General features: G+C 39.6%; 1 protein-coding gene across 1 annotated transcript in view; it reads right to left on the reverse strand.

The window, feature by feature from the left end:
- NEK5 (NIMA-related kinase 5) overlaps positions 1-27,115 on the reverse strand; it is a 99,025-nt gene that overhangs the window by 33,385 nt on the left and 38,525 nt on the right. The window contains exons 5-16 of the mRNA XM_014548313.1: positions 26,781-26,864; positions 26,622-26,692; positions 25,028-25,114; positions 16,086-16,140; positions 14,485-14,685; positions 14,324-14,405; positions 12,724-12,857; positions 8,846-9,030; positions 6,157-6,223; positions 5,219-5,332; positions 3,398-3,484; positions 1,487-1,579 (exon numbers count right to left, since the gene is read on the reverse strand). Of these exons, the coding sequence (XP_014403799.1) occupies positions 1,487-1,579; positions 3,398-3,484; positions 5,219-5,332; positions 6,157-6,223; positions 8,846-9,030; positions 12,724-12,857; positions 14,324-14,405; positions 14,485-14,685; positions 16,086-16,140; positions 25,028-25,114; positions 26,622-26,692; positions 26,781-26,864 (1,260 nt within the window). The remainder of the gene's footprint in view (positions 1-1,486; positions 1,580-3,397; positions 3,485-5,218; positions 5,333-6,156; positions 6,224-8,845; positions 9,031-12,723; positions 12,858-14,323; positions 14,406-14,484; positions 14,686-16,085; positions 16,141-25,027; positions 25,115-26,621; positions 26,693-26,780; positions 26,865-27,115) is intronic.

Here is a 27,115-nt window from a genome sequence, read left to right on the forward strand (position 1 = left end):
CGTGTCCATTGGTTAGACCTATATGCTTGCATGTAAGTCCTTTGGTTGATCTTTCCCCCTTACCCCCACCCTCCCCTACCTTCCCTCCAAGGTCCGACAGTCCAATCAATGCCTCTCCGTCTCTGGATCAGTCCTTGTTCATCAGTTTATGATGTTCATTATATTCCCCAAATGAGTGAGATCATGTGGTATTTATCCTTCTCTGACTGGCTTATTTCACTTAGCATACTATATGTTTTTTATATTTGTAACTGAGAGAGAGAGAGAGAGAGAGAGAGAGAGAGAGAGAGAGAGAGAGAGATCTGAGAGGGAGACATGGATCAGCTGCCTCCTGCACACTCCCCACTGGAGATTGAGCCCACAACCCAGGCACGTGGCCTGACTGGGAATCAAACCAGCAACCTTTCAGCGCCTGGGACAACACCCACCAACTGAGCCACGCTGGCCAGGGCCAAAGGGATCTCTTCATTGCCCCTCACCACAAGCCCACTCCCTACTCTCTTCCCCATTTTAGGAAGTGGTTCTATCCCTTTCAAGCCAGAAATTTATGACTCTCCTTGGTGTCTCTGTGTGCGTATTGTTAATGCTGTCTTCTCTCCACTATTGCACAGCATGTCTCCATCATCTCTCCCTTAGAATCGACTACTACTTCATCTATATTACCACAGCCTTTGTATGTACTTCACTAAAGCATGTGTCAGTTTGAATCATTATTAGTTGTTTGCCCTGCTACCTTGGGAAGGGGTTTTTCTGCCTTGAAGTATTATGAACTCTGAAACAGGACTGTGACTTTGTATTTTACTTATATTTGTGAAGGTGGTTGTCTGATTTGATTGTGTAGTCTGGTTGTCTCAACTGTATCATATTGCTTTATTTTCCTTAAAATACAACTATCTTAGACTCCTAAGTCCCATTTACCTCATTGGGTGCAAATTCAACCTCAGTCCACTTTAGATCTCTCTGGCATCATATGAAGGTCCCAGGGTCTTTCACAAAAGAAAACATTCAAGGAGGCCTTCAGCCTTCACTCAATACTGCCCTAACTCACCTGCCCTAACTCACCTGCCCTAATTCACCTGCACTAACTCAAGCCCAGAGGCACCTTGAAGAAAAAGGTAAAAGACCTCCCAGAAGAAGAGATAAAAAACTCTCAAGAGCCATTTGACAATTCAGCTCTGACCAGTTCTCTACTCTCTCCAAAAATGTAAAGTTGAAACAGAAGTTAACCAATGTGTCTGAGACCCTGACTTCAATACCATCCAGAAAGCTGAACTCTCATACATTCACAAGAGCAGTTCTGAAACTTGGCTGCACACTCAATCACCCAGTCAACTTCAGAAAACAGGATGCCTGGGCCCGGCCCAGACCAGGCATTGGAGTTTTTAGATATTTTCCCACATGATTATACTACACTATAAGGGGTAAGGATCACCAGGCTAGGGAAAACTCACTGGGAAACATATAGATGTCTAATAATAACCATCACCTGCACAGGTGCTTCTTCCTCGGGTGTCTCTTGGTGGGTGGACAGGTTATTCTTCTTCACCAGATAGGTTTTATGACTTATTTTTGAGTCTTCCTTTAACACAAATTACACACAATCAACAAGATTGATTCTGCATCAGTTTTGAAGGCTATTGAATGAACCTTGGCCAGGGTTTAAATGGGATCTAGTGAGGAAATGCTTTCCACCCGCTGTCCCAGGGACGAACAATGGCAGTGGCTGGATAAAGATCTGTTTATGGCTCCTTTTCCCTATGGCTGCCTTGGTCTTCCCAATTCCCCACGTGCTTATTTCATGGTCTCTCTAGAAATGTCCACTCTCCATCTTTCCTTGACTCAGGTTTCCTATCACAGACCTACTTTAAAAGTAAGGCTGACAATGGTATAAGGCTTCCCACTATCAACCAAGCCTCTGCTCTGAAGAGAACCACCTCCAACCTGCCCCTCCCAGCACATGTAGTCTTCCATTTGGACCTTTGCATGGTCTTTCAGAATGCCTCCTCCTTAGCCCTGCCTCTCTGAACTCTACTCCTTCTCACACCCAATTTAGGCTCCACCCTTCCTCTTCCATGAAAACCCTCAGGCTGCTCATTATTCCTCCTATGCACTTACAGAGCGTAACTATATTCAGTCTTATTCAAAAACTGCCTTATACATGTGTATCTTATCTTTCCAACTATTTATGAGTAGAAGAGCATATGCTAGAAAGAGCAGAGGTTTTAGAATCAGGTATATATTCAGTTTGCCTTGTGTGGATGAGGTACTTAACTTTTCTGTATAGGGAGTAAATGAGATAAAGCATGTGAAGCTCTAGTACAGTGGTTCTCAACCTTCCTAATGCCGCGACCCTTTAATACAGTTCCTCATGTTGTGGTGACCCCCAACCATAAAATTATTTTTGTTGCTACTTCATAACTGTAATTTTGCTACTGTTATGAATCATAATGTAAATATCGATATGCAGGATGTATTTTCATTGTTACATATTGAACATAATTAAAGCATAGTGATTAATCACAAAACAATATGTAATTATATATGCATTTTCCGATGGTCGTAGGCAACCCCTGTGAAAAGGTCGTTCGACCCCCAAAGGGGTCGCGACCCACAGGTTGAGAACCGCTGCTCTAGTACATACAACTGAATTGTACCATATGCTCATTTCACCAGTATTAATTCATCTAAGGCACTCAGGGGTGGGGGAGACGGGGAGAGAAAGATCAACTTCAGCAGCAGTGTGATGGTTTACTCAATGAGTATGCAGCCCAAGTACCAGTAAGATGGGAGCCCAGCTGTGTCTTGTCCAGTCTCAGTGCCCACAGGCCTCTCATACGAGAAGCATTCCTGAGCACAGAGGGTGTTTCTAGTATTTAAATACCATGTATTTTTTATATAACATGGTCTCCAAACACAAGCCAACTATTTCATTAGGAGTTCTACTGAAAAAGCAGTGTCCTAAAAGATGAAAGAATGAGCTCCAATGTGATTCCTTTAAGGGATTTTCAAGAATCATCTCAACTGCACAGAATTCAGTAAATGCTGGTCTTTTTTCCACCCTATGGGCATGAACTTACTTAATGCATCTAATCCAGTTCTGGTGTAGTGTGGCTGCCCAGTCAATAATTATTGACTAATTCATGAGAGAAACAATTAACAAGCATTTTTCATAATCACCCTTCCTAACTGAGAATGTCAGATGCCTTCATCATCTGTGTAGCCTGAAGTAAACCACAACAAAGCAAAGCTTCAATAAGATCTGACAATTTTCCTATTTAAAAATGTGCATGATAAAAAGTTATCTTTTCTATGAAATCATTACTTTTAACACCTGCTCAATTTAGTTAGCTCTAAATCAATAATACGATGTTTCTTTTAGGAGAATGAACTTATTTACCTCTTGTTCACTCCCCATCTTCTTTCTAATTTCTTTCATGTCATTGTGGTACTGTTGGCGTATTTCCTCTAACTGCTTCCAATATTCCTAGAAAGCAATCCCAATCCACAAATTTTAAATGTCTGTGAACAATTTAACAAAATAATCTCTATACAACCTACAGTTTTAAAATGTGGGATATATACCCAAGAAAACAGAAACACCAATCAGAAAGGATATATGCACCCCTATGTTCATAGCAGCACAATTCACCATAGCTAAGATCTGGAAACAGCCTAAGTGCCCATCAGCAGATGAATGGATTAGAAAACTGTGGTACATCTACATGATGGAATACTATGCTGCTGTAAAAAAGAAGGAATTCTTACCATTTGCAACAGCATGGATGGAACTGGAGAGCATTATGCTAAGTGAAATAAGCCAGTCAATGAAGGAAAAATACCACATGATCTCACTCATTTATGGATAATTAAGACCATTATAGACTAATGAACAAAGATAGATACAGAGGCAGAGCAACATCGAACAGACTGTCAAACTACAGCGGGAAGGCCAGGGTGGGTTGGGGGGGGTGGGTAAGAGATCAACCGAAGGACTTGTATGCATGCATATAAGCATAACCAATGGACACAAGACACTGGGGGGTATGGGAGGCTAGGGGAAGGTCAAGGGGAGAAAAAAAAAAGGAGACATATATAATACTCTTTGTAATACTTTAAGCAATAAAACAATTTAAAAAATAAATAAAATAAAATGTGGGATATATAATCAGAATTAGAAAACCTATTGCTCCTAAAGATAATAACCACCTTACATTTTGACTGTGGTACTTCACTCCCTGTGATACATAATCTCAATTACTTTATATATCCTATTTTTATATACAATCCTGTTACGGGTAGAATTTTCTCCCCCAGAAAAGATATGCTGGACTCCTAATGCCCAGTACCTCAGAATGTGACCTTATTTGGTAGAGCATCATTGCAGACATAATTAGCTAAGCTAAGATGTGGTCACACTGGAGTAGAGTGGGCCCCTAATCCAGTATGACTGCTGTCCTTTTAAGAAGGTGGCCATATGAAGACACACAGAGGGAAAACACCATGTGACAATGGCAGAGAATGAAGATATGCAGTTGTAAGCCAAGGATTGCCAAAGATTGCTGACAAACCACCAGAATCTAGGAAGAGGCGAAGAAGGGTTCCCCTAGAGCAGTGGTTCTCAACCTTCTGGCCCTTTAAATACAGTTCCTCATGTTGTGACCCAACCATAAAATTATTTTCGTTGCTACTTCATAACTGTAATGTTGCTACTGTTATGAATCGTAATGTAAATATCTGATATGCAGGCTGGTCTTAGGCGACCCCTGTGAAAGGGTCGTTCGACCGCCAAAGGGGTCGCAACCCACAGGTTGAGAACCGCTGCCCTTGAGGTTCTTGAGGCAACTTGGACCTGCCAACACCTTGATTTTGAACTTCTAGCCTCCAGAACTGTGAGGCAATGAATTTCTGTTGTACTAAACCACCCTGTTTGCTGTGCTTTAAGGCAGCCCTAGGTAACTAATACAAATTTCAAAACTGTTAATGATGGCAGTTACTTTATCAACCCCAAGTAAAAAGTCTTTAGGAACTTAGCTATGTTGTATTCTCAGAAAAGGTGAAATATATCTCTCTGTATCTCCTAAAATCACCAGCATGGTGCTTCACACAAGGCTGTCCAACAAGTATTTGTGCAACAGGCTCTCTCAGGCATGTACCGTACACAGTACAAAAGCCAATGATATAAGTACAAGGGTGGCCCTGGAATCAGACTGTTTTTAACCTGTTCCTTCATTTTGTTTCTCCTGAATGGCAACTCCTGGAATCTAGGCTCTTCTCCATTACTTCTTAGCTCTTGTCTCCTGTGATTTGGCTCAGCAGAAGATGGACGAAGACCCTATTATTTGAATGAAATCATTTATAAAACATACTTACATTAGGAAACATATTCTGATCTGACCTTGACCTTTTTCTTTAAACAATTAAACTCATATTTGAGAGTTTTTTTAGAGTGAGCAGCAAAATTGTCTTAAGTACAAAACATTAAAAAATTAGAGAAAATTAATAAAACCATTTATGTTGTTTATCCAAGGCAATCAATATTTTATGCTACCATATGAGATATCTAGATTCATTTTCTGAACTGGAAAATTATAATTGTTAAATTAAAATTCAGTAAAAGTTTAGCAATCCCTAGAGCATGAGATTAGGGGAATAGAACTGGACCTTTAAGAAGAGGTTTAAAATAAGAACGATACAAATAGAATGCATATCCAACCTCCCTCAACCCCAAAATTTTAACACTATACTTAACAATGAATGTTAACTTTCAATTCAAGTAAAAAATAATAGTCACTTTTTTAAAATGTGTAGAATTCTAATAAAATAGAATCAAAGAACTGCAACACAGAAGGGGAGCTAAAGCTCATCTACTCCACAACTATCAATTATAGAACAGGAAATTGAGGCTTAGAGAGGTTGCATGACCTGCCTAAGATTACACAGCAAATGATAGAGCCAGGGAAGAAACCAGGATTCCCAGACCCTGATTCAAGCCTATTCCCATTATTCTTCTTTAAGCTATTAAAAACTAAGGAAGGTGGAGGGTAGTCTTGATCTTTTATATGGAATGAACTTTGACTTAAGGATTCATTAATATTTATGAACAGAGACACTATTAGGAAATTCCTGATTGCCTCTTATATTTGGTATTTTACTCACCAGTTGCTTTTCTACTTTCAACTTATATTGCTGAGCTTCAAATTTCCTCTGAAGGTATTCGGCAGGCCTTAGGAAATAAAAATGTTCAGCTTGAGTGGAAATCCACTTTTGACAAGTGGATTTTTAACTTAATAATGAGATTCACAATTCACCTGTGACTTGAAGTTCTGAGTTCAAGAGGTAGCTCAAAGTTTCAGAATGTATACATTGGAAAAGAAGATCTTTGGAAACAAAAAGAAAGAGGTATAAAGAGAATAGGAGAGAATAAAACAGAAAACTATTCTGACCCAGAAGGACTGGAATCTGTTCTTCTACAGTTCATAATATGTTAGAGGGGAAAAACACACCATATCAGGACCTTCTCATGCTCTGTGCAGGCCTCTAATCTACAGCCTTGTCACCCCTTATTTGGCTGGTGGCTGCTGCTATGTTTCCCACACTACACTCTGAGCTCCTTGAGAGCAGGATAGTGTCCCATCACTTTACCTCCACTCCTCATGCTGGCATACAAATCCTTAATGAATAAAAAATGAGGCTTTACTGTATCTCACAATGTTTAAGGTATTTTTCCAGCACAATTCTGATCAACCCATTTTTAAGTTTATATCTACCTATGTTCTCTATATATTTATCTTTTTTTGCAAAATTTCCTGCTAAGAATTTCTGTAATTACTGATGCTAAATAAAAACTACCACATTTCAGATCATGGTATAAACTACGTGATAAAGTTCTTTGGAACACCAGTAAATTCTAGGGCTCCAAAACCAGAACTATCGTTTCAGAAATAACTCCTTTGGGAACAACATGATGAGCAGTCCCCAGTTTATGAAGAGTCAACATAATAAGTCAGCCATTTAGAAATATGATGAAATGACAGGCTTATTAAGGTCTCTGGGCCTTCGTTCCTCATATGTAAAACGGGCACGATACTATTTCAGAGGAATTGATATGAGGATGAGAGTAGGTTAGGTCTGTACAGGTGTCTGGCCAGTGTCTGACACTTAAAATGCTGAAATCAAATGAGGTTAATGTGTAGCTTCATGTCTCTCAGGAACCTAAGTGGTGGGCATAACAATATTTTCATGAGAAAAACTATTCAGTCACCCAGGAGCTGTCCAAAGTACATTCTCTATATTTCTCTGTCTCTCCTCTCTTATTCTTCTTTCTCCTCCTCCTCCTCCTCCTCCTCCTCCTCCTTCTCCTCCTCCTTTTCCTCCTCCTCTTCCTTCATCTCACTCTCTCTCTCTCACACACACCCCAACCCTACACAGATTCCTCTTTCTCCAGACAAGTATATCAACACTCGATTCCCATGGAATCAGAACTCAGAGAGTGAGAAAGCTGGAAGTGAGAGCCTGGAATAACCATTAGTAGAGGGTTACTAGTCAAGTCATCAGAGGGGCATCCTGGGTTACTGTAGGATGGGGCATATTATGGGCAGCAGTATTCAGGAAAGAGAAGAATTTTTCTACCATGTTATGTGAAAGTTTGAGAGATAAAACTATCTATAATAAAATAATTGATAGTTTCACAGCTCTCATATCTAGGCAAAGGGTAGAAGACATTTTTCCTGTGGCTGGGAAAGGGCAAGGGATATTGTGGTGGCACCTATGTAAAATACTTATTAGTTGAGTCCTATATGAATATTATAATTTGAACTAGTGGAACACACAACTTTTGATAATCATGGAGGTCATTGAAAATGTGTTATTAAGATGTTTAAAATTATAACAGCACCCAATATCTTTTAAAATTAAACATGTACTTTTCCCATGTTACTCTTTTCATTAATTATCTTATGGGCCTACCACCACATAGTCTTGTATTTTTCATTATTCATCCAATATTTCAACAATAGATAATGACCACAGTTACCAAAAGTTAGCAATTTCTCACCCCTGAAAGAAAAAATGTGATGGTAAGACCATTTTTTAAAAAATGACTGAGGTCTTCAGGACTGTGGATGGGTATCAATTACTCTGAACACAGGAACACTGAAATTGGTGTGAAATAAAGAATAGAAAATATTGTAGATATGCAAAAATTTGTTCTGGAACAAACTCTTTGAAAGTCTTCCATAACAGCCATTTAATTGTATTATTTTCTTTGTAATACATCCATATTCTGAAAAAAAATCCCAAAAATATAAATGCTGAATGAAATATATCTTAATTTCTAATATGTCTCAAATGATAATTTAATTATAAGTCAATCATTAATGATGAATATTAATAACCTCTTTGGAATATGATACACATGCAACTATCTTCATGAGTTCCAGGCAGTGAAATTTACTACAAAGAAGAAAAAATATTAAAAATCCAAGAGTAGAAACCTGCGCCTATAGTTAAATGGCTACTTGAGTAAGAAGATAAGCTACATCAGACTTGGATGAAAAGGGGTTAAGGAATTATTGCAGTAGTCACTTTATAAATGTCTAATCATTATGTTGTACACCTGAAATTAATATAATATTTTATGTCAAATGTAATTGAAAAACATTTTAATAAAAACAAAAAAATGAATAAAAACAGTCAAGGGAACTGAGAATTAAGTATTTGAAATGAAGAGTTTGGAAGTTCTTGGATTATTTATTTTAGGAGAATTTAGAAGGAGTACAGAGTAAAGAATGTTGATATATCAAGACGTTTTCAGAGGACCAAAGTTTAAATTAGACAATCACATTACCATTGGCCTGGTGATTGACTGCTGCTTTCTTCCTGACTATAATTCTCCTTAACTCTGGTATCTTCATGAGGAACACAGTGGTAATGTGGTTCATGATATCTCTTCCTTAACAAGTCAAGTTGAGCATAGTAATAATCATAATGGCCACACACTCCAGCATGTTTGGGCCTTTCTACCATTTTTATCTGAGGGATTAATAAGAAAAGAAAATTTTAAAAATAGAAATCTATAATAATTGAAAGTCTGATAGTGACCATAATTAAGACAAGGCATTGAACGTACATTTTGTTGTTTTTGCTCTGGAATTGTTTCCAGATTAAAATAATTTTAGAATCTCCAAATCCTAGAATTAAAAAATATTTTATCCAGCTGGTAGAGGCAGGTCTCAGGGTTCCTTGGGACTTTTGCTGACTTGCCCCTGTGCCCAGAGCTGGTAAAGCCACCCTTGGTGTGCAGTTTGATCCTTCCCACTCATGCCCAGGCCCAGTAGAGTGAGCCAAAAACTGTGGATTGCTTTGTAGCTCCAAACAGGTGAATCAAGGCCAGTCATAGGCAGTGTCTGACATTGGCCTGCACCAAAATCCCTCCCAAGAGGCCCCAGAACTAATAAACCCAGTGGCCACCTTTAGACAACATCAGATCAGGATACAATTAGCTTCACAAGTGGCATATCCAAAGGGAAATCTCGACGGGCACTGAACCTGCTGAAGCAAATTCTACTCTGTGATCAGCATCTGCATAGCAGTTCACATACTCTGTTGGGGGTTCATCCTCACAGTCAACAAGACTGAAGGTCGACCCCATGCATGAAGGGGTCAATAGCAATCAAGACTCAATTACAACAGGAGGGCCCACATAACCCACACAAGGGACAATCCTGGAGCACTCAGCACAGGTGATCAAGGAAATTGCACCACTGGGTCCCATAGGACACCTACTACATGAGGCCACCCTACTAAGACTGGGAGTCATGGTAGATATACCTAGTACATAGAAATAAACACAAAGAAAGAGCCAGAATAGGGAAACAAAAAAACATGCCCCAAATGAAAGAACAGGATAAATCTCTAGAAAAAGAGCTAAATGAAATAGAGGCAAGCAATTGACCAGATATAGTTTTAAAAAATGGCTATAAGGCCCTGGCTGGTGTGGCTCAGTTGGTTGGGCATCATCCAATGCATCGAAGGGATGCCAATTCGCTTTGCAGTCGGAGCACATGCCTGGGTTGCAGGCTTGACCCCCAGTAGGGGGCATGCCAGAGGCAGCCAAACGATATTTCTCTCTCACATCAATGTTTTTCTCTCTCCCTCTCCCTTCCTCTCTCTCTCTAAAAAATCAGTAAGAACATATTTTTTAAATGGTTATAAGGCTGCTCAGAGAACTTAGAACTACAGCAGCATAAAAAAGACCTAGATGCCATAAAAAAGAACTAATCAGAAATGAAGAATACAATATCTGGAATGATGAATAGGCAAGAAGGAAAAAAAACAGTAGGTTGGATGAAGCAAAGGATCAAAATAGTGATTTGGAAGACAAGGTAGCAGAACACACATAATCAGAGCAGCAAAAAGAAAAAAAGATGTTTAAAAATGAGGACAGTTTAAGGGACATTTGGGACAACAGTAAGCATACCAACATCCACATCACAGGGATACCAGAAAGAGAAGAGAGTGAGCAAGGGATCAAGAATTTATTTGAAGAAATAATGACAGAAAACTTCCCTAAACTGGTGGAGGAAAAAGACATACAAGTCCAGGAAGCACAGAGAGTTCCAAACAAGATGACCCCAAAGAGGCTCACACTAAGATACATCATAATTAAAATGGCAAAGGTTAAAGACAAAGAGAGAATCTTAAAAGCAGCAAGAGAAAGATAATTCATTGCCTACAGGGGAGCTCCCATGACTGTCAGCTGTTTTCTCAACAGAAACATTTCAGGCCAGAAAGGATTGGCATGAAATATTCAAAGTGATGAAAATCAAGGACCTACAAGTAAGGCTACTTTACCCAGCAAGGCTATAATTTAAAATTGAAGGATAAATAAAGAGTTCCCCAGACAAGAAAAAGCTAAAAGAGTTTGTTAACACCAAACCAGTATTACAAGACATGTTAAAGGATCTTTTTAAAGAAAACACAACAGAAGAACATAGTTAAAGAATAGAATGATGAAAAATATGTATCTATCAATAATCACTTTAAATGACAAAGGCTTAAATGCTCCAATGAAATAGATAGGGTAAATGAATGGATAAGAAAACAGGACCCATATATATGCTGTCTACTACTAGAGACCCACCTCAGAACAAAAGATACAGACTAAAAATCAAGGGAAGGAAAAAAGATATCACATGTAAATGGAAATGAAAAAAAGAGCTGTGGTAGCAAAACTTATATTTGACAAAATAGACTTCAAACAAAGGCTATAGTAAGAGACAAAGAATAACACTGCAAATGATAAAGGGAACAATCCAACAAGAGTATATAACCCATTTAAGTATTTATGCACCCAACATATGAGCGCCTAAATGTATAAAGCAAATTCTGTTGGGCATAAAAGAAGAGGTTGACAGTAATACAGTCATAGGAAGGGATTTTAACAGCCCATTGATATCAACAAATAGATCTTCCAGACAGAAATCAACAAGGAAAGAGCAACCTTAAAGGACACACCATATCAAATGGATTTAATTGATATCTTCAGAGCAGCAGAATGTACATTCTTTTCAAGTGCACATAGAACATTTTTTAAGATAGACATGTTAGAATACCAAACAAGTCTCAATAAATTTAAGAAGACTGAAATAATATAAAACATCTTCTCTAACCATAATGGTTTGAAAATAGAAATAAATTACAAGAAAAAAACCCTGAAAAACACACAAAGCCATGGAGGCTAAGTAACATGTTATTAAGCAATGAATGGGTTAACAATGTGATCAGGGAAGAAATAAAAAACTTCCTGGAAACAAATGAAATCAATAAAAATATATTTTTTTAAAAAGATTCAACACTCTGTGGAAGTGTATTGAAATAACTATGCATAAACAATCTAGGAACAGATTGATAATTATATAATAAACAATTCTCAATAATATATAACATGTCAGATTTAAGAGTATGAAATACGCCCAGCTGGCATGACTCAGTGGTTGAGCATACAGGAGGTCACAGTTTGATTCCCAGTAAGGGCACATGCCCGGGTTGCTGGCTCGATCTCCAGTGTGGGGCATGCAGGAGGCAGCTGATCAATGATTATCTCTCATCATTGATGTTTCTCTCTCCCTCTCCTTTCCTCTCTGAAATCAATAAAAAATATATTTTTTAAATGAGTATGAAATGCATAATATTTCTGCTACTATGCTACTCACTTGTCTTATATAGAAAACCTTATTTATTTAAAGTAGTTAAAAGAATTTTAGTTATAAAAAGAAAACTAAAACTAATTTATAGAATACTTGTAAGAAAATATAGCATTGTTTTAAAAAGTCTAACAACTAGAAGTTGTCCAGTAAAGTACCACTCTAATACTCATTACAAAAAGAATTTATTATAAGTACAAAACTAATAGATTCCAGCCCTAGCTAGTTTGGCTCAGTGGATAGAGTATTAGCCTGTGGACTGAAGTGTCCCAGGTTCGATTCTGGTCAGGGCATGTACCTCAGTTGCGGGCTCGATCCCTGGCCCTGACTGGCAACCAATTGATGTGTCTCTCTCACATTGATGTTTCTCTCTCACATTGATATTTTTCTGTCTCTGTCTCTCCCCCTCCCTTCCACTCTCTATAAAAAAAGAAAAACCAATGTACCACATAAACATGTGTAAGTAGGTCTGTAAAATATACCATCTGCAAAAAAAAAAAAAGTGTTTAGTACAACTTACAGATATGGGCTTCTGGGCTCCAGCTGGTTGTCTCCATTCATATCCATATATTATATCCTTCGTTTTATTTGGCACTGACATTCTTGATCTTGGTAAGCACTTCTCCTGGAATCTCATTTTCTGTATTTTAAAATCTTATTTAACCAAAAGAAAACAACTTCAATTTTTAAAAATTTTCACACCTTTAACACTGATGCTTGTGTGAGTATAAACATAGGGGACACTTCACAGCACAGTAAGTTTACTTTACCCAGAGACATTTATTCCCAGTGAGAGAAGTACTGATGAAAAATTATTATGCATTTTCTTTGAATGGAGAAAACCATTTTTCCAGTATCTCTTTACATATTTCTAGTAATATATAATAATACTTTAAAACATATGTTTTTATTGATTTTAGAGAGAGAGGAAGGGAGAGGGAGAGAAAGAGAGAGAGAGAAACATGGATCAGCTGCCTACCATGCAACTTGGGCACGCACCTGGACTGGGAATTGAACCAGCAATCCTTTGGTGCATGGGACAATGCTCAACCAACCGAGCCACACCAGCCAGGGCGATATATAATACTACTTTTTTTAAAATTAAAAATGAATATTAACATTTACAGAAACAATATGCATAAGGTAATGGCATAAGTAATTAAATGCAGTCATCGGAGTTTGAATTATCAGGCCACACCATTCATATCACATTGTTATTTGAAATATTTGCATATGTCTAATATGTTTTCTTTGTCACCATCAAAATTTGTTCTTGTTTTCCTATCTTTCCCATATTAGAGATGTGGACAATGCACTTTCTCTCATCCTGTACTTGCCTACTTTCTAAACATTCTCAATCTAAAACAATAAATAACAGTGCCAAACCAAATTAAACATAGTAAAAGGGTTAATTTATTAATTTTCCCTTTATAACTTTCCTCAATTTTAGTTTCTCTATAATAGTGAATAGTATTTCCCTATCACTGATACGTTAGAGAGATTTTCTACATCTCCTTATTCTTTAAAGACATTTGTTTATGGCTCAATCCTGCTCCTCATCATGTCATCAGCTGATTCTTGACACTAAAATTTATTCTACTTAACATTACCATAAAGTATCACCTGCTTTCTTTGGGGGGTCACATAGTTATGGTTCTCTCCAAGATCCTAACTTCAGCTCCATTGGGCCTTTCCAAGAGAATTCTTAATTGCCAGTCCACCCTCTCTATTTCAAAAAAATAAGTTTCATTTCCTCATCCCATGTCTGTCTCTGATCCTCTCTTACTCTCTATACCTTCCCTACACAAAAGTTAAGTTTGGATTCTACCTCTTCAAACATCTTTTCATTAGCAAATCCACTGCTTTATAAAGTCTCCTGACTAATGAGAAGAGAGGAGCTGACGCTTCCAGGTCATGCAGCTAGATGTACAGGCACACCCACGAGTCACCGCTGGACAAGAGGATTTTGTCTCCTGCAGATATTGCTCATATTTTTTTAAATGTCCATGTTCAATATATTTGGTGAAATTTCCCTGCTAATGTTGCCAGCCATATGTTATAACTCATTGTGTGAAACACATGTAATAAATGTGTTTTATTTATAGTTAAATCATTTTTACCTTGGACCACCTTCTCAGCAGATTGAGAAACTGATGATCTTGTTCTACCTATTAGGGTATGATTGAATTCTTTTTGAATGACCTAAAACCAAACACAAGTGTCAAGAGCCTGCTAACCAAAACCTCTGTCAAAATCCAGACAGCATCACCTCAAAACTCACCTCAGGAGTCAAGTATTTGGCAATGAGATTCTCTAAAAAGGGCCTTTTCAAAATTGAATTAATAGATGGCCGATCTTGGGGAGATACTTTAAAGAGCTGTGATACCAAGGACCGCAGGTCACAGGAAAACCTTGGAGATACTGGGGCAAAATGTGCCTGACAAATCTTCAGAGCCAACTGGTGTAAGTTGTTACCTTCAAACTGAAAGGACAAGGAATAATAACACTAAATTATTAAAAAATTCAATCCTAGTATTTAAAGTAATATCAAGAAACAAAATAATGTTTTAAAGTTCAGTTAGAAGCACCATGGTCCACCCTAAATTGTTTTCATCAGCTAACATTTCATGAGTTGATATTATAGGCAGTTACTCACTGAGATGCCATGTTATTTAAATCAATATTTTTGTTTCATTTTCTCTTATTATCAAATTAATATTTACGCATCCTAGAAAACTGGAAGATACAGAAAATTATAAATTGGCAGGGAACATATGTATAATTTCACCACACAGAGGTATATTTCCTCCTACTCCTTTTAAAAAATAATGTTTGTTTTATAGAGTTGAGGGCATAATGATATGAAATTTTACATCTTGCTTTTTAAATTAACATAACACAAACATTTCTACAAAAATTCTTCATAAACCAGAAAACATAGCAGGCCTACGACTGCTATCCTGCTTACTTAGATTTCTGAAGTGTTCCCACCATTCCCTAAATGTTCAGAGTGGCTCTCTTTACCTACACAGTTTATGTAAACAATATGTTTATGCTGAACACCTTCTTTCTTTCTAGGAGTCTGGAAGTTTGGTTCATGCCAGGCAGAGGGTGCCTCCATGAACAGTCGGCAATAAAAACCTGGGCACTGGGTCTCTAGAGCTTCCCTGGTGCATAGCATTTCATACGTGTTGTCACAACTTGTTGCTAGAGGAATTAGCACATCCTGTGTATCTACTAGGAAAGGCTCTTGAAAGCTTGTGCCTGGTTTCCTACAGACTTCACCCACGTACCTTTTTCCTTTGCTGACTATATATGCTCACAGTTTGTTTGTTTGTTTAATACTCACCTGAGGTTATGTTTAGAGAGAGGAAGGGGAAGGGAGAGAGAGAGAGAAATGAGAGAGAGCCAGGCAGACATGGATGTGAGAGAAACATTGATCCATTGCCGCCTGTAAGTGCCCTCAACCAGGGATTGAACCCGAAGCATAGGTATGTGCCCAGACTTGGAATCAAACTCGAAACCTTTTGGTATATGGAACAACTCTCCAACCAACTGAGCCACTGGCCAGGCCTCACCTCATTTATTTTTAATGCAAATATGCTACATATACTATTCTTCAACTTGGAACTTTTACTTTATAATATAGCTTATAAAATATGAACAGCTTTCCATGTCAGCATATATAGATCTATTTTTCTTCTTAATAGCTTGTCCACATAATTTTTGTTGCTTTCTTTTTTCCTTTATCTTTATATTTTTCCATTACCATTTACCCCCCTTTCCCACATAATTTTTAATAATTGAATAATACCAAATTTTTTCTCTCATAAGTTAATAGTTTAAAAAATTCATCATTAATTTACCAATGAACATACTTACAGGATGCTTGAGTGTGCAGAGCTCATATAATACACAGCCAAGAGACCAAATATCCCTGGAGGAGATAAGAGTTTACATGCCAAAAATATATCCATAGTTCTTAATAAAAGCCTTATCCTTACAGTGCTTTATACTTGTGTATCTTTACAGTTTTATATAGGCTGACTAGTTTTTTGAAATGTTTTCAGACACATTATCAATTCTTATTCTTACTAACATAAAAGGTAAAATAAAAACAATTTGTAGTTGTGTCAGAATCCTAACAGAGAAAAGGTATACTTCAACATCATGTGCTCAAATAAAATGTATATGAAATTTTGAGCATTTGGCAGAGGAAGGCAGGACTCAAACATAAATTTTGTTTTGATTCAAAAGGTAAAATTTGGTTGAGTTAGCAAGGTATGTTCTACTCAAGGCTATTGACAGAACCAAAGGTATTAAGCAGCCCACACCACTCCTTTTCCCCTCTTCTTCCCTCTCTTCTTCCCCCACAGGCACATATTAAGTGATGAACATAGTATCTGGCACTCAATAAACTTGGAAAATGTGCTAATAATATACTAGAGGCTCAGTGCACAGATTCATGCACCAGTGGGGTCCCTCAGCCTGGCCTGTGGGGATTGGCTGAAACCGGCAGTCCTATATCCCCAGAGGGATGTAGTGCACGAAGCAGCAGGGGGCTGGGGAGGAGCCCGAGACTGGGCCAGACACTGCTCCAGCTCATCCTAGCCCTGCTGCGCCTGCTGTTGCCAAGGTTCTGGTCCAGATGGGGGAGGGGAACACAGGGGGAGTGTCCACGGGAGAGGCTTGTGCAACTGCTGCAGCAGTGCTCACCAGCCATGAGCCAGGCATCTGGCACCTATGGATCAGCTGAGCAGCGCTCCCCCTGTGGGAGCACACTGACCACCAGGGGACAGCTCCTGCATTGAGCGTCTGCCTCCTGGTCATCAGTGCACATCACAGATACTGGTCGACTGGTCGTTTAGGCTTTTATATATATAGATGACTAGAGACTTGCTCTTTCGTACTTAGTACTTATATGTGATTGCTATATGTGATTGCCTTAATAAGGAGTTGCCTTATAGAACAAAAAGCATGAATTTAAGAGACAAAAAATGTATTATGAAAATTCAAGGCAGTAAGGTGAGACAGGCCAGTAAGCCAGGACAAGTGGAGTAGGGACACTGAGACAGATAGCTGAACAAACTGGCTGAGCAATTTACAGCAGATACAGAAGGTCACCTCCCCAGAGATAACATCTAGGCCTCAGTTGTATTTCAGCTCCAGGCTCAGAAAAGCAGCAAAACCAGGTGATTGATGCCAGGACCAGCTGTCCTAACTGATGACCCCCTGCATTGGCACTGATCAATCAGTAGACCTCAACCCTGAAACCCCACCTAAAAAACTGATGAAAATTCTGCTGAAACCCTTCCCTGAGAACGCCCCTAAAGTCCTTGCCTGCAAGAGAGAGATAAAAGCCTTAAGACAAAGGACCCAGTTCGCTCTCTCCCTGTGGGGAGCAGCCTACACCGCTCCTTTTCCCCTCCAGAAGAACAAAAGACCAGAAAAAAAGCTGGCTGGACACCAGGAGTCAGGCCATACAAGGAATTGAAATTGTCCTGAAGATACCTGATTGCACATCTGCATTCTATCTGCATTCCAAGCCCACCAACTCAACAAGTTTCCTGCCAGTGGCTGCACATGGGGATGAACAAACTGGCTGAGCAATTTACAGCAGATACAGAAGGTCACCTCCCCAGAGATAACATCTAGGCCTCAGTTGTATTTCAGCTCCAGGCTCAGAAAAGCAGCAAAACCAGGTGATTGATGCCAGGACCAGCTGTCCTAACTGATGACCCCCTGCATTGGCACTGATCAATCAGTAGACCTCAACCCTGAAACCCCACCTAAAAAACTGATGAAAATTCTGCTGAAACCCTTCCCTGAGAACGCCCCTAAAGTCCTTGCCTGCAAGAGAGAGATAAAAGCCTTAAGACAAAGGACCCAGTTCGCTCTCTCCCTGTGGGGAGCAGCCTACACCGCTCCTTTTCCCCTCCAGAAGAACAAAAGACCAGAAAAAAAGCTGGCTGGACACCAGGAGTCAGGCCATACAAGGAATTGAAATTGTCCTGAAGATACCTGATTGCACATCTGCATTCTATCTGCATTCCAAGCCCACCAACTCAACAAGTTTCCTGCCAGTGGCTGCACATGGGGATGAAACTCTGGCTCCTGGGTGCTACCTTCATGGACCCAGTGTTCCTGTGGCTCAGTGCTGTGCAGCCCTTCCCTGTAGATGTCCCATCCTCCACCCCCTTTGCCTAAATAAATTCGATTATTCTTTATCCACGGTGGACAAAAAGGGCCACACAGGGAAGGCCTGCATGGCGGCCTTGCAAATTCATAGACCTAAAGTAACCACAAAGGATGGCCTGAAATTAGAACCTTTTAATTAAAAAGCAGTTTATGGCAGGTAGTCATGTCCTAGGCTAGATTCTTCCCTGACAAAAGTCAATCTTTACCTTAACTAAGCCTGTCTATGGTTGCATCTATAACATATCATTGGAATGTCAGGGTAACTTGTAACTTCCCTTTTTCCGGACCCATCAGGGCACAACCAATGAGCCAGGGCACCTGGACAGAGACCACAAATTCCTTCATTGTTATTGTTATCATGTTAATTGTTGACTGTTAACTATCCTGTGCCCACCTATGTAAAAGAAGCATGTGTCTATCATTTTACTTTTTATCCAATCCCAAAGATCCCTCCCCCCGGCCCCCACCGCCAACTCCGCTTTGCTTTCTCTGCCTCCCTAACCTATCTTTCATGTAACCCACTGTGATTGTAATGTATAAAACAAGATGAAAAACTGCCATTCTCCAGAGCATTATCCCAATACATTGAGATTCTGCTTCCTGGCAATTGTCGACAGTTTGGCTCAAATAAACTCACAAAAAATTCTTTACAGATTTGAATGTTTTCTTACGTTAACAACCATCTGAGATCGCTATTTAGCCTGCCTGCGTATCGCCATGATAACCTTTCAGTCATGTCCTATGCTAGAATCTTCCCTGAAAAAAGTCAACCTTTACTTTAATTGAGCCTGTCTATTGTCTTTTGCATCTATGGTAACATACCTTCCGACTGTCAGGATAACTTCTTTTTTTCTGGACCCCTCCTGGCACAACAACCACACCAGAGTGTAGACTTCATTGTTATTGTTATCATGTTAATTGCTGACTGTTAACTATCCTGCACCCACCTATGTAAAAGATGTATGACTATCATTTTATTTTTTATCCAATCTCAGAGGTGTCCCCCCACCTTTGCTTTCTCCCACCTTCCTAATCTGTCACAAAGGGATTTCATGTAACCCACTTATATCTACTTTTTTATTGAAATATATAAAATAAGGTGCAAGACTGCCATTCTTTGGAGCATTTTCTCAATTTGTTGAGATTTTGCTTCCCAGCAATTGTCATCAGTTTGGCTCAAATAAAATAATAAAAATTCTTTACAGGTTTGAATGTTTCTTACACTGACAGTCCCACAAATAAAGCCTCCCTATGTGTGGTGAGGACTGAGGTGAACCTGGGAATGACTTCCTGGTCTAGAGGACGCAGCTGATTATTGCTAAAATGAACATATTTGAATGTTGACCCGAATTCTGAAAAAACAGTACAAGGAAACAAAACAGTGCTGCTAACCTAGAGCTCTGGGCTGGCAGCAACACTAAACTCTGCTCTGGAAGCCTGCCCTTCTACCCAGCCCTACACGAGCTGCATTCCTGCTCATCTGGAGGCCAAAGGCCTCTGGTGCCAGGGGTCAGCTCAAAAACAAACAAACAAATGTCTGTTCTTTTATTATGCAGAGGAATGTTTACTTTTCTCTTTGTAAATCTCTACTAACTGGGCTTTGCCTTCCATTTATCTTTCAAACAGCCCCATATCCCTGGGTATTTTCCTAAACAAATAGACAATTAACTCCCAAAAGGAATTCAGTCTTCCTACAGTCCAAATGGTTCAAATGGAAGTCAAGCTTTGAAAATCGAAAAAAAAATTTTCGTTTCCTTAAATGAAAGTAGAAACTACCTCATCTTCATCTTTTATCACTATGTATATTAATATTACTCCTGAGAACTAGGCTCTGGTATCACATACATTTTTAAAAAAATAGCTGGGTTTTAAAGGTGGAGGACACCTTAATGATTACCTAGCCAGCATTCTGTTGCTACAGGTGGGGAACTGAGGCTCACAGAGGTGAAGTGAGTTGGTCAAGTTGGTGACAGAGCCAAGTGTGGGGAAGAAATTTCCTCTACCCTCAGTGTTCTCTCAACAGGGCTAATAATTAAATCTACATGAGGCAGATTAAGAGAAAATAACCAAATGTAATTATCTATGTACATATGGGAACCCTGCATACACGAGAGGTTCTGAGACAGAAAGGGCAAATGAAGTATTATGACATTCTGAGCTAAGGATGAGGTAAGGTACCCTGAGGCTTCAGAGGGGAGGAAAGCCACTGCAGGATAAGAACAGATTTTGAGTAATTACAAGTTTGCCTTGCTCTATAGATAGATCAAAAAGGTTATCTCTGATCATTTCTTACTATGGAATGGCCCCTAATTTAAATTCTTCTAAGTAATTAAGGGGGAGCAGAAGTTTCTTTTGAGCCCACAGGGTCTTGGTTGCCTTTAACTCAAAAATAACCCACATACCACAGAAGCACGTCTTGGGGTGACTCATTCCGAACTCCTATGTACTAGTAAGACTAGGATTCTGAGCTCCTAATTGTTAGGTTTAATGTGAGGTTTAATCTGAAATGTAAGATTTAATCTGACCAAAGCCAATAAATTGACCAAGACAAGCAGGGTATGAGCGAAATATCGCGTTTATTGGAAGCTCTCGGGTGAGGTCCCGCGGTCTGGAGGTGCAGGCCGGGGGAGTCACACCCGCCTATGCCTGGCAGAGATTTTTTATGCTGCTGTTGGACCAATCAGGTTTATCTGAGGTAGCTTGTGGCGGGTGATTGATGAGCGGGAAGTTGGTGCAGCTGCACCCTGACCATCTTGAGAAGTCTCCAGTGGTTATTTATTGGCCATCAGCACAACAGGATGCTCTGGTGGGTCCCAGGATGGCAGCTATTGTCCAGCAGGATGTGGCTCGGCAGTTCTGGGTTGTTTTGTCCAACTCAGCTGGTGGGATCAGGAAAGACCCTATTTTCCCAGCCCCAGACCTTACACTAATCTAGTGCTCTGTCACCATTGCCTTCTATCTTGCCCACCTACAACACTTTTCTGTAATAAAGTAAATAGTGTTTATATTGGCAGTGGTATTGGCAGTGTTGGTAACTATTAATATGGTAAAGATAGTTATTAATATAAGGAAGAAAGCAAAAGGGAACTAAGTAATCTTAATAAATGGAGAAGCAGGTAACAGTGCAGAATTCCATCTAGTTTCTGGTAAACAGACTCATTCACACACTTCAGAGAACTTAATCCTCAGAAATATCCCCAGGAGTGCTCTGCTCAGCATGCACAATAGGAACTAGATGATGTAATGAAACTTCTGGACATGCACAATGGGAGTCAGGGTGACAAAACAGAGGGACAGGGCCTAGTGAGAGAAGTTAGCTTGACACGCAGGCAAGCAGGGCAGGGGGTCAGTGGAAAACAAAGGCAGGTGGAACATAGGCAGGGACAGACACGGCAGTTTGAACAAGCCTAATCACAAAAACCAACCATGCAAAAATAACAGAATGTTTTGGACACAGAGGAGGAGACATGTGCAAACCAAGGGAGGGCCTGCAACCGCAAGGTGTATTGGTGCATAGGAACAAAGAACGTTCAGGTCCGTTGCTGGGCAAGAACAATGAGGGAATCAATCAGGTGGCAACACAGATAGATATAGAGCAGGCTTATAGCATGTATTATTGTAATGTACCCCGCGAATCACAGAAGGACACCTCAAGAAGTCGAATTAAAGAGTCATATTTATTGCAATCCAGGACTATGAGGGGCCATTCCCCAAATCTCATAGTGATAAGATGGACGCAGCACCAGATTTATATAGGCAAAGATCACAAAGGTATTGATTACATCCCAGCGTTTGGAATGAGGAATCTGACTTGCAAAAAAAGCAGTTTACAGAAGCAAAGCAGCATGTTATCTAAATTATAGTTTTGCGTCTTCAGAACACTGAGTCAACAGGGACACCTTAACTGGAGCCTTCTGACCTTGGGATAATTGTGCTGTCCTTCCCAGGTAAAGGAAAATGTGCTTTCTAAGACCAGTATGACCACAACAAATGGGATTTCACATTACAATCAATAGGGTATTTAATCGAATGGGATGATTTATATAACTCAGAAAATCAAAATAACTTTTCTATTGTTAAACAAAGCAAATAAGTACAGAAGCCAAACAGCAGGGTTAAAGTTAACCTATAGTTTCTACCTGAGATGATTGCTACCATACTTCAGTATATACCCCTAGACTGACTAGCTTTGCTGGAAACCCATTATTTGGGGCCCCTCCCCATGGGGGGAGTCTGAGTCTGCTTGTAATAAATTTTCCACACTTTTTGCTTAAATCTTCTGGTTAGCGGAGCTCATTCTTCAGCATTGTGAGACACCACCCCAGGCGGGGGGGTAGGGGAGGGGTGAGGGGGACCTTGGCTCACCCTTCTGGTTATCACTAGCTTAGGAACAATTGGAAAGGTAATCGAATTGGATAGAGGCCATGAAATCCCAATAGAACTTACTGGGAGGAGGGTCAACTCCAGGCCCAGGAAAAGTTAGGAATTTGAATGGTTCTTCTTTACCTGAACCAAGAAGATATATGGAGGTTTAACATGAGCCTCATGACAAGGTGTTAGAGCCTGCCCACCCTCCACTTCCCCAAGGGTGTATGGATTCCCCTTAATTCACAATAAAATCTGCCCTCACATTTAAACTTCTCCATGTGTGTGCATTTGGAATTCTTTTCTCACCACAAAAGAACTTATCACATTTACTGGCAACAGCAGGAATAGCACCAGGTATTAGGCTGGTGGGGTCAGACTAGACCTGGGTTCAGCAACCTCGGTACTTGAGTTCTGGCAGGAAAGAATTCAGAGCCAAGACCCAAACTATAAGAAAACATTTATTTAGAAAATCACAGAGTAGAAGTAATTCGTAGAAGAAATGGGCTTAGGAAACAAGTCATAGAGGCAAAGGAGGGGCCCTTGGAACTCAGAAGTGAGGAAGGTAAAGGTGACATGCCTGGGGGGATGAGGAGGAAGGGGAAGGCACGGGAGTACTCTGGGGAGGGAGAGTACACTGGGTCCTCCATCCTGAGGTTTGGGGTTTTTTATAAATCCTCACCCCAGGACATGCAGACATGCTTAAAGAGAGAGAGAAATAAACACATTGATGTGAGAGAGAAACATCAATTGACTGGGGATCAAATCCACAACCCAGGTTCCTGACCATGAACGGAACCAGCAACTTTTCAGGGCACAGGACACAACTAGCTGAGCCACTCTGGCCAGGCTTTCCTAAGGGTTTTAAGGGTGCAGATTTTAGGGAGTTCACAGAGGAAGATCTCAATAGTATATTCAGCAGTTTTCCAAGTGTGCCCTTTCAGGGTCAGAGTCTCCACTGATTGATTGGTCGGGGCCAGGGCAGGGGGTCATTATTCAATGCAGCTGGTCCTGAGGTCAGCTGTGGGGTCACTTCTCTGGTTTTGCTGCTTTTCTGGGCCTGGAGCTGAAATACAACTGAGGCCTAGATGTTCTCTAGGGAGGGAAGGTCAGAGATCCAAACCTCATGACCAGGGATTTGCTAGGGGAGGAAAAGTTACCCTAGGGATGAGGTCCCACCCTACAACCGTCCTTTGCTGGGCACCCAGTCTTTCCACCAAAGTGACCTTCTGTACCTGGCCCATCGTCCTCCTTCTGCTCATGTCTGTCTAACTGCCGACCACACTAAGAAGGTATTGCTGTGGGGGGCGGGGGAAGAGGAGTTCAGAACAAGCAACCGGAGAAGTGCCTCGGTATGCAGATTACTTAGAGCTAAAGGCAACTTTAGCCACAGGTTCCAGAGAAATTTCTGCTCCTCTCTTTAACTACCTAGAAGAACTTAAATTAGGAGCTTAGCCCATAACAAACTATTATCAGAGATAACTTTTGACCTATCTACAGGGCAAGGAAAACTATTTCCTAAAGGTCTGCTCTTATCATATTGCAATGACCCTTTGAAGCCCCTAAGGCGTCTTACTCATCCTAGCTCAGAATGTCCTAGATACCCATGTCCCCTTGCTGTCTCTGAACCTCTCCTGCATGTGGGCTCTCTGACTCTCTCATGTATGTGGGGTTCCCATACCTATGTATGTATCAAATATGGTTCTTTTTTCTTAATTAATGTTTTTTTAATTTATTGATTTTAGAGAGGGAAGGGAGAGAAAGATAAAAGAAACATCGACTTGTTGTTCCACTTATTTATGCATTTATTGGTTGATTTTTGTATGTGCCCTGACTGGGAATTGAACACGCAAACTTAGAGTATCTAAAGTGATGCTCTAACAATCTGAGCTGCCCAGCCAGGGCCTGGTTATTTTCTTTTACTAATCTTTCTCATGTCTATTTGATTACTAGACCAAGCAAAAGAATTTTGAGGGTAGAGGGAAGTTTGTTCCTCCCCCACAATATGAAAATCAAATACAAAGATGGATGTCACAATGACCAATTTTCAACAGTAGCCTTTCTCTCATTTGTGCCTTTAAATAAAGATAATTTGCTTTTTTCTAAATAAGTTCAAAAGCTTCTGGGAACACTGAGGTGGCCAGATATAGTCACTGGGATACTCATTTCACACAGGAAGAAAATAAGATCACAAAAGTATCATAAGAAACAGAGAACCCGTCTGATCTTACTGAGACCTTAGCCCACAGTCGGCCACTCACGCTTTGTTGTTGTAGGGCTTATTCTGGCAGACCTCTGGAGACAGGTAGTAAGGTGTCCCAACACACGTCTGCGCAAGTTCTGTGGAACTAGCAAATTATGTTAGATAATAAAATGACATTGTTTATTACTGGAGCAAAAAAAAAGGCTTAAGATATAAACATGCAAGAAAAAAGAATAAAAATGTGTACATTTTTAAACTTATAATTTACCTCCCCAAAATTTACACATTAAAAAAAAAGTTATGGCTTAATCCACAAAAAATTTCCCAGATGTAGAAAGAGTCCCCTCTTCCCAATTATCAAAGGAATGCAATCTCAGGATTTTAATTTGAGAAAAACAAAAGTGAATAAAGAAGAAAAAAATTATCCATAATTTTACCACCCCAAAACAATTACGTTATTATTAAAATTCTGATATATATCCTTCCTGTCTTTTTCCATGCAATTTTTCACAATACTGTGATCATAGTGTATTTAAAATTCAGAATTCCATATTTTTACCTGATGTAACAAATATTTCCTCACATCATCAAGAAGTCTTCAAAATCATGAGTGTTAGTGACTACATAATATTCAGGTACTGGCTATGCCAAGTTCTATTACATTTAACTATTTCCCAATTATTAGACATTTAAATTATTCCAAATTTCACATTATCCCCTTACAACAAATTCCCAAAATTAGAACATTTAAAAATCTGTTGATATTACCACCAAATTATCTTCCAAAACAGTTACACCCATATATTCTCCCCAGCATGTGTAAATTTGTCTGTTTCGCTAAGTTCTCACTAGCTTTATGCATATTAAGTTACATCTTGCCTTAGTCAGTTTGGCTTAGTGGATAGAGTGTCGGCCTTCAGACTGAAGGGTCCTAGGTTCGATTCCAGTAAAGGGCACGTACCTCGGTTGCAGGCTCCTTCCCCGCCTAGGCCTGGTTGGGGCTGGTGCAGAAGGCAACCAATCAACGTGTTTCTCTCACATAGATATTTCTCTCTGTCTTTCCCTCTCTCTTCCACTCTCTCTAAAAATCAATGGAAAAATATCCTCAAGTGAGGATTAAAAAAAAAAGTTACATCTCAATTGATAAGTTTAGAGGACACTATACAACATTGCCACCATTATTCTATCTTGCCAAGATTTATCTTAAGAATTTTAACCTCAGACAAAGTACCATCTGAATGATTTTTTTCCCATCTGAATGATCTAATGGATTTATTTTTTTCTTACACTTTATTTTAAAATATATTTTAAATATATTTTTATTGATTTCAGAGAGGAAGGGAGAGGCAGAGAGAGATAGAAACATCAATGGTGAGAGAGAATCATTGATTGGCTGCCTCCTGCATGCCCCACACTGGAGATCAAGCCCACAAACCGGGCATGTGCCCTGACCATGAATCAAATCATGACCTCCTGGTTCATAGGTCCATGCTCAACCACTGAGCCATGTCAGCAGGTGATTTAATGGATTTATATAGTTTTCTACAATTATCTGGAAACTAAGCCTTTAATATCTTCTTAACTTATAATACTTAAAATATACATATTTGGTTGTTATAAATAGGAAAATATGATTTTTACAATGAACTTACTTGTTCAGGTCTCTTGCTATACCAAAGTCCCCAAGCTTTGCGACCACTCCATTCTTGCTAAGAAAAATGTTCTGTAAATGGAGAAAATGCTATATTGTTTGAGAGATTTCAAGAAAACAAAAGATCAGTTCTGTCCTTGTTCTCTCTCTGAGCTGTTACCTGTGTTTTTATGTCCCGGTGTAAGATCTTCCTGTCATGAATATGTTTTAGTCCTAGAGAAATCTGCACAAACCAACTCAGGATCTGTAGAGGAAACATAAACAAAACTTGTGAATAGTCTGGTGGTCACTGAAGTATTTTCATGATATGCAAAAAGAGGGAAATAACATATTGATGTATGTGTGTTTACATGAATGACACTAATCTACACTAATAAAAGAGAAACATGGTAATTGGCATACGACCGCTACCCTTCCCATTGGCTAGTCAGCACATCCTTATGCAAATTAACTGTCAGCCAAGATGGCGGCCGGCAGCCATGCACTGAAGCGCGA

Source organism: Myotis brandtii, unplaced genomic scaffold (assembly GCF_000412655.1).
Source record: "Myotis brandtii unplaced genomic scaffold, ASM41265v1 scaffold500, whole genome shotgun sequence".
Classification (NCBI taxonomy): domain Eukaryota; kingdom Metazoa; phylum Chordata; class Mammalia; order Chiroptera; family Vespertilionidae; genus Myotis; species Myotis brandtii.